This window comes from Myotis brandtii, unplaced genomic scaffold (assembly GCF_000412655.1).
Source record: "Myotis brandtii unplaced genomic scaffold, ASM41265v1 scaffold18, whole genome shotgun sequence".
In the NCBI taxonomy this organism is placed as follows: domain Eukaryota; kingdom Metazoa; phylum Chordata; class Mammalia; order Chiroptera; family Vespertilionidae; genus Myotis; species Myotis brandtii.
The window spans coordinates 12,929,909-12,938,666 of record NW_005356674.1 but is presented as its reverse complement, the minus strand read 5'-3'; the positions used below and the strand labels follow the sequence as shown (position 1 = coordinate 12,938,666).

Genomic DNA, 8,758 nt, shown 5'->3' with positions numbered 1-8,758 from the left:
AAGAATCTTAGGAGAAAAAAGAGAGATAAATAAGTTCAAAAGTGGTAAAACACAATGATCAGCTCTCACTAGAAAGCTATTTTTGGAGTCACATATTTTAATTCTTGGGTAAAGAAGGTTTTAACAGAAAGGATGTCCATGAGAAAGTAATGCCCAGCCAATATGTAAAGCGATAGTGATCGGAAACAACCATAAAATCATCAGGCTATTGACAGCTGGAGAAATTCCACATGCTGAGCGACTCAATTACAAAGAAATATTAGGGGTGTGAGATGAAAAGTACACTTGAACCTGTAATTGAATTAGATAAGCCTGGCTGCGTGTGGGGCTGCGCGGGTCACCAGGAGACAAAGCAGATGCCAGGCTACCACGAGAGCGTTTATCAGCCACAGTGATTTATTGAGTGCTTTAATAATACAAGTGTACATCAACTGATCCACAGTCCAAAGTGGCAGGTCCCTAAGAAATTTACAAGCACTTTAAGTAAATCAAAATACTTATTATTTTGTTCAATCCAATAGTCTTCTGCGTGGGGGACAGAAGGCTAGTGATAAACAGAGTCTCAGTAATGCACAGTGATTCTGATTGAAGCTTTTGTACAAAAACTTGTTCCCAGTAGCATGCACCCACCAATAAAGACTTCAGTACAAAAAATTAACCCTAAGCACTACATTTAAGTAGAAACGAGATATAATTCTGAATTCGTGTTTTCCCGAAAATCAAAATAAAACGAACAACAACGAAAAACAAAACCACACAGTAATACAAAGCTTTGTAAGAAAGCTCTTACTATTACAGATCCAACATTGTTTGCACTGAAAACAAAGTTCCCATCCTCGAGGAGGTGGGAAAAAGAACCGAAACCTTTCAAGTTAACAGAAATTAAAAAGGGAACACAACCGGAGGAAGGAGATGGGGTGGAGGGAGGAAAAGCAAAGGAAAAGCAGGAAGAGGAAAGAGGGAGAAGGGGGAAGGATGACATGGTTCAAAGTTTAATAAAAATAAGAAAATAAGAACCGAGGTCCGGAGGGGTGGGTGGGGCTATTGATGCACTTGGTGAATGTGCTTGCACAGGTCCGGCGGGCGGCAGCGCAGGCCCTATGTGGCATACCGCTTGGTCCACTGTCTGGCCATCCGGTCGTGCTCCGCTCTGTTGGTCATGTACTGCGTGGCAATGCTGCCTACCAGAGGGTCAGCTGGAAAGGAAGCAGAGGCAGGGTCAGTAAGTAGCAGCACCTCTTCCACTTTCTAAGTCGGGGAAGAGGAGGAGTGTCTGGGGTAGGAGGTGGGGGTGTGGTGGGGGTCAGCAGGGAGGAGCTGAGCAGCTGCTGCTCTCGCCTGGAACAGTGACCTGCAAATGACCTGCCACTGACAGACCACAATGCACACCGGCCGCTCCAAGAATCACCTACCTGTGCTTTCACCGATACCTCTTATCACATTTCTGTACAAGTCTAATTCTCTCCCTGTCCCTACCACGCGGTTCTCACCCTCCTCTTCCTCTTGATTTCAAGTGGACATTTCACTGAGAAAACACAGGTGGGCTGTGAAGAGGAAACTCCAGGGACCTTGGTGAGATCACTCTTGGGAGGTTTGGATACCTTGGCAGCTTCTTTCCCTGAGGTTCCAACCCTGGCGGTGGCAGCACTTATGCCCCTGGCCACCTGCACTGAAGGAGCCAGTGAGGCCCAATGTGTGTGTGTGTGTGTGTGTGTATAGTCTACTTCTTCCTCCAAATACGGGAATACCAAAATCCACACAGCTCTTTACTACAAAAATACTGATAGATGTTAATACTAGCTAACACTCACTGCTTGACCCCGTCCTAACACTGTAGCGTATTAACTCTATAAAACCCCGAGGGAGCTGACACAGGAGGGGTGGAAGCACAAGGAGGGTAAGTCACTTGCCCAGGGCAGAGCAAGGGGTGGAGCAGGGCCCTAAACTACAGGATTCTTTTATTTTATTTTATATATTTTTAATTGTTTTATTGCTTAAAGTATTACAAAGAGTATTATATATCTCTGGCCTTCCCACTGCAGTTTGACAATCAGTTTGAGGCAGCTCTGCCTCTGTATCTATTATTGTTCAAAAGTTTGTAATGGTCTTTATTATCCATGAATGAGTGAGATCATGTGGTATTTTTCCTTCATTGACTGGCTTATTTCACTTAGCATAATGCTCTCCAGTTCCATCCATGCTGTTGCAAATGGTAAGAGTTCCTTCTTTTTTACAGCAGCATAGTATTCCATCGTGTAGATGTACCACAGTTTTCTAATCCATTCATCTACTGATGGGCACTTAGGCTGTTTCCAGATCTTAGCTATGGTGAATTGTGCTGCTATGAACATATGGGTGCACATATCCTTTCTGATTGGTGTTTCTGGTTTCTTGGGATATATTCCTAGAAGTGGGATCACAGGGTCAAATGGGAGTTCCATTTCCAGTTTTTTGAGGAAACTCCATACTGTCTTCCATAGTGGCTGCACCAGTCTGCATTCCCACCAGCAGTGCACAAGTGTTCCTTTTTCTCCACATCCTCTCCAGCACTTGTCGTTTGTTGATTTGTTGATGATAGCCATTCTGACAGGTGTGAGATGGTACCTCATTGTTGTTTTGATTTGCATCTCTCGGATGATTAGTGACTTTGAGCATGTTTTCATATGTCTCTTGGCTTTCTGAATGTCCTCTTTTGAAAGGTGTCTATTTAGATCCTTTGCCCATTTTTTGATTGGATTGTTTATCTTCTTTTTGTTAAGTTGTATGAGTTCCCTATAAATTTTGGAGATTAGGCCCTTATCAGATATGACGTTGGCAAATATGTTTTCCCACGCAGTGGGTTTTCTTGTTGTTTTGTTGATGGTTTCTTTTGCTGTGCAGAAGCTTTTTATTTTGATGTAGTCCCATTTGTTCATTTTCTCTTTAGTTTCAACTGCCCTAGGAGCTGTATCAGTGAAGAAATTGCTTTGGCATATGTCTGAGATTTTGTTGCCTTTGGATTCTTCTAGAATTTTTATGGTTTCCTGTCGTACATTTAAGTCCTTTATCCATTTTGAGTTTATTCTTGTGTATGGTGTAAGTTGGTGGTCTAGTTTCATTTTCTTGCATGTATCTGTCCAATTTTCCCAACACCATTTATTGAAGAGACTATCTTGGCTCCATTGTATGTTCTTGCCTCCTTTGTCAAATATTAATTGAGCGTATTGGTTGGGGCTGATTTCTGGGCTCTCTATTCTATTCCATTGATCTATATGTCTGTTCTTGTGCCAGTACCAGGCAGTTTTGAGAACAGTGGCTTTGTAATACAGCTTGATATCTGGTATTGAGATCCCACCTACTTTGTTCTTTCTCAGGATCGCTGCAGCTATTCGGGGTCGTTTTTTGTTCCAGATGAATTTTTGGAGAGTTCGTTCTAGGTCTGTGAAATATGCCGTTGGTATTTTAATGGGAAGTGCGTTGAATTTATAGATTGCTTTGGGTAGTATGGACATTTTAATGATGTTGATTCTACCAATCCAAGAACATGGTATGTTCTTCCATCTCTTTATGTCTTCCTCTATCTCTTTTTTCAACGTCCTGTAGTTTTCTGAGTAGAGGTCTTTTACCTCTTTAGTTAAGTTTATTCCTAGGTAGCTTAATTTTTTTGGTGCGATGGTAAATGGGATTGTTTTTATAATCTCTCTTTCTGAAAGTTCACTATTGGTGTATAGAAATGCCTCAGATTTCTTGGCATTAATTTTGTATCCTGCTACTTTGCCAAATTCATGTATTAAGTCTAGTAGTTTTTTGATGGAGTCTCTAGGGTTTTGTATGTATAATATCATGTCGTCTGCAAATAAGGACAGTTTTACTTCCTCTTTTCCAATTTGGATGCCTTTTATTTCTTCTTCTTGTCTAATTGCAATGGCTAATACTTCCAGTACTATGTTGAACAGGAGTGGTGAGAGTGGGCATCCCTGTCTTGTTCCTGTTTTTAGGGGAAATGGTGTTAGTTTTTGTCCATTGAGTATGATGTTGGCTGTGGGTTTGTCATATATGGCTTTTATTATGTTGAGGTATGATCCTTCTATTCCCACCTTGCTGAGAGTTTTTATCAACAATGGGTGTTGGATTTTGTCAAATGCTTTTTCTGCATCAATTGATATGACTGTGTTTTTTTTTCTTTCAACTTGTTTATGTGATGTATCACGTTTATTGATTTGCGGATATTGTACCATCCTTGCATCCCTGGGTTAAATCCTACTTGGTCATGAGCTCTCTACCCAGACAGAATAAACATTTTTTTAAAAATCAAAGAAAAAAAAGTAATTTAGGTTTCTGGAGATTCCAGAATGCACCCTTTACCTCCATTCTTTAATTTTACTCTTTCCCTGATTAAAAAAAAAAGTATTGTTAACATTTTGACATATCTTCCTAGACTTCTTTTCTAAATATACAATTTAATAAAGATTACCTTATAGTTTGCTTTTGTAATCTTTTGATTAAAAAATTGCTATATCGTAAATAACTTTATATCAATCATTACAGTTCTAGCTCATCATTTTTAATATTTATCTGAATTAATAACCAATTTCCTATTTAGACATTTGGGTTCTCTCCAATTGTTTTGCTTTATAAACCCTGCTGTGAAGAACACTATTGTGCACTTGGCAAATTTATGCAACTCTTACATCGGTTTGAAGTATAAATGAACAAATAAAAGTACAAAATGAAGGTATTTAAAAATCATGTGTTATTAATCAAATAGTTCTTTATGCTAAAATTTTTTACTGAATGGAAGTTAAGACTGCAAGTAACAACTGAAAGTATGCAATACATGTGCACCCAATAACTATCACAGTGAATTTAATGGAGTAAGAAGCTTTTTGTGTAGTGTTTTTATAATTATAAATCTAAGTAAGGTGGACTCTTGTTATGAGATTTCATATTTCATGGCTATAGACATATTATATGAAATAATAGTCTCTAAACATATTAATTGACCTTATTCCTTTCACAATTTCTTCTTAAGAAGGAAAAATTTCCCATCATTTTGGGATTCTAGATTACTACTACTTTCCCCAGTCATAATCAATCTTTGAGATTATCACCAATCAATCTTCCTCCTTTTTACTAAAGAAATCCAGAAAGTTCATCAGTGGAAATGGATACTTAAGTCTCCTACAATTTCTGCCACGACCATGAGCGCACATGTCCAGGTTATCAAGGGCCAGGTAAAGTCGAAGGAAGTCAAGGCCAAGATCCCAGAGGGCAGCGGCCAAAAGCTCAATCAACTTGCCTACACTGCTCACCTCAAGCTTGGGAAACATGCGCACGCCCACACTGCCAAGGTCCACAGGCTCTGCCGGCCAGCGTCCAAGGCCACTGCTTAAACTGTAGCTCTGGCTCAGCCTCCATGAAGAGTCTGTCCATGCAGATACTGACAGAAAAGGACTTGGTAATAACTAATGACTACTGGTAGAGAAAGCAGCACATCCAATGATTGTGTGAAGCAGCAAATTAATGTAAAAATATTAGAAATCAAAATGTAAGGGCAAAAATCTTATGCTAGCTTCTTATTAAAAAAGCATTTTCTTTAAGCACTGCCCACAGTTGCAGTTGGTGGAAATGCTTTAATGACACTGTAATGTCACCATCAGCCAAATCTTTAAGTCCAGGAGTTGAGGAGGTAAGTCTTTTTTTAAAAATATATTTTTATTGATTTTAGAGAAGAAGGGAGAGGGAGAGAGAGACAGAAACATCAATGACGAGAGACTCATTGATCAGCTGCCTCTTGCACATCCCCTAATGGGGATCCAGGCTGCAACCCAGGCATGTGCCCTCGACCCGAATCAAACCTGGGACCCTTCAGTCCACATGCTGACACTCTGTCCACTGAGCCAAACCAGCTAGGGCTTTCATTTTTTTTTAATGGGTAGTTTATTTTTAAATATATTTTTATTGATTTCAGAGGAAGAGAGAGGGAGAAAGAGATAGAAACATCAATGATGAGAGAGAATCATTGATTGGCTGCCTCCTGCACTCCCCCCACTTAGAATTGAGCCCGCAACCAGGCATGTGCCCTGACCAGGAATTGAACCATGGCCTCCTGGTTCATAGGTCGACGCTCAACCACTGAGCCATGCTGGCCGAGCAGAGGAGGAGGTAAGTCTTCATCTTTGATACCATTAGAGAAGAAGGAAGGCTTATTGATCTGATAGCAAAACCTCCATTAAGAGAAATCCACATTGGTATTTCATGCTTTTCATGTATTTAATATATTTTTATTGATTTCAGAGAGGAAGGGAGAGGGAGAGAGAGAGAAACATCAATGATGAGAGAGAATCATTGATTGGCTGCCTCTTGCATGCCCCACACTGGGGATCAAACACGCAACCCAGGCATGTGCCCTTGACTGGAACTGAACCCAAGACCTTTCAGTCTGCAGGCCGATGCTCTATGCACTGAGCCAAACCGGCTAGGGCTGAAGACATCTATTTACTAGTAAATATTTTTAATGTGTTGTGCAAAGGAGCCACCTAGCAGCTGGCAGTGCTGAGAAGTCACACTGCTGTATCACAATGATAAACTTTAAAAATGTATCAGCTTTAATAGTTATATTACTTAAATTCTTAAAATTTCATATCTATTCTTGTATCTCAGATCACTTTATTATGGGAACATTCATCCTTGCCTTAGGCTGTTCATTGATTTAAAAAAATTTTTTTTTGTTAATCCTCACCTGAGGTCATTTAAAAAAAATATATTTTTATTGATTTCAGAGAAGAAGAGAGAGGGAGAGAGAGATGGAAACATCAATGATAAGGGAGAATCATTGATCGGATGCCTCCCGCACATCCCGCAGTGGGGATTGAGCCTACAACCCAGACATGTGCCCTTGACCAGAATCAAAGCTGGGACCCTTCAGTCCCCAGTATGATGCTCTATCCACTGAGCCAAACCGGCTAGGGCCTGAGGTCATTTTTCCATTGCTTTTTTCAGAGAGAGTAGGAGGGAGGGATTTATTATATTTTCTGGTTTGGTGTCATGCTTATTTATAAAGGCCCTCTCCATCCAAGCTAGTATTTTAGAAATATTCCTCTACAGTTACATATAGTAGCTTTTATGTGCAATGTTAGCTTTATCATACACAAGGTTCTTATACATATCTGGACTTGATTCTTCACTTGATATTCTTTCAATAGGTTAATTTGTCTTTTGCATTGTATTCCTCCGTTTTTCTCACTATAGTTTTATAGTTTGTTTTGATATCTGGTAGGGTAAGTTCTTGCTCTTCCCAATTCCTTTCGTTCACTACAATTTTATTTGGAGAACCCTAATCTCGATGAGGTTAATTAAGACTTGGAGCAATTAAAGCTATTTCACCCCAGGGTTACAGGAATCTCATGTCTCCTTGAAGAACATTATCAAGACTTAGAAGATCTGAATTCCTCTGGGTCTACTAATTAAAAATCAAGTGAGTAGGACAAAGTTAAGGTTTTTGCATTTTGGAATGTAGGGAAACCTGACTTCTAATGATAGGCCTAATCCAAACCAGAAAGATTAAGTACCCTGAAAAGACACACACATATATAGTACATACATAATATATGTAAAATACGTTATATATGTATGAGTGTGTATATATATAAACAAAGTAATTTAGGGAGAAAGTTATCATGTCTATGATTTAAACCAAATGATGGACATTATGAAACTAGGTTTAAATTTGAGAGTGCTAAATAAAACTGCATACAAGTCTAGCAAGATATGCTGTTACTCAAGAATTAATAACTGGTGATGCTAAAAAGAGGTATCAAGTACCTCCAATTCTAAAAAGACATTAATACCTCCTCAAGACTTATTAAGAGAAGATGAGCTGGCTCTGACAGCCCCAGATGCCTGTTCTAAGATATGGAAAAGGGGAGAAAGCTTTGTGGGAACACAGAGCTCTCACCCGGGAGTGTGGTGTGTGGGGTGCAGCTTCCCTGTCTTCTCTTCTCCCACCAACACTGAAACGGGGAGAGAAGAACCTTTCCTTCTCCAAGCGATGTGAGGAGGGCACTGAGAGACTCCCTGGCTGGAGACTTAAACCAGATATGAGCTGCTCAGGCAGCTGACCTGCTGATTTACCCCTTGACACTGAGAGGGAGGAAGGGAGGAAGGGAGGAAGAGAGAGAGAGAGAGAGAGAGAGAGAGAGAGAGAGAGAGAGAGAGACAGAGAGAGAGACACCAAAGAAGCAGTCTATCCTGCTATCTCTTCCATGTCCTATCAGGAAGGCAGCTTCCAGTGGAGGGGACCCCAGTAGCTACAGGCTTAGGAGCATGCTGTGTGAGGAGCAGCAGTGTTCTTGAGCCAGCTGGTTAGCTAATTTTTAAATTTTTAGGAATTTAAACACAGCCATTATTAAAATTTAGTTATATAAAGTTACAGTGAAATATTTTATAAAAAGGTAACAAATACTTAAACTTCATTCCTTAATTATTTTACTGCTATTATCTGCATGGTAGAAAAGAACAGCGTGCTACCCTTCATCTTGGCTCAATTATGCATTCAGTAACGTCATGTATGTAGCTGGAATTGGCAAATGCTACAAGTTAGGATTTGATTTATTTTTGTTGCCTGCAGTTAAGAAAGTGATGGAAAAATGCTAATAAAGCAGATTAAACTAAAAAAATGTATCATGTCGAGAGTTTTTACATTTTGAATAGCATAAAAATTGAAGAATATATTCGTCCAGTATTTGGAACTATTATCTTATTCAGCAAAGAATTTGCT

General features: G+C 39.6%; 1 protein-coding gene across 1 annotated transcript in view; it reads right to left on the bottom strand.

Moving 5' to 3' along the window:
* Positions 1–374: 374 nt before the first annotated feature.
* Positions 375–8,758, bottom strand: part of LOC102242341 (ubiquitin-conjugating enzyme E2 E2) — a 240,825-nt gene continuing 232,441 nt past the window's right edge. The window contains exon 5 of the mRNA XM_005863644.2: positions 375–1,196. Coding sequence (XP_005863706.1) covers positions 1,099–1,196 — 98 coding nt within the window. The 3' untranslated portion in view covers positions 375–1,098. The remainder of the gene's footprint in view (positions 1,197–8,758) is intronic.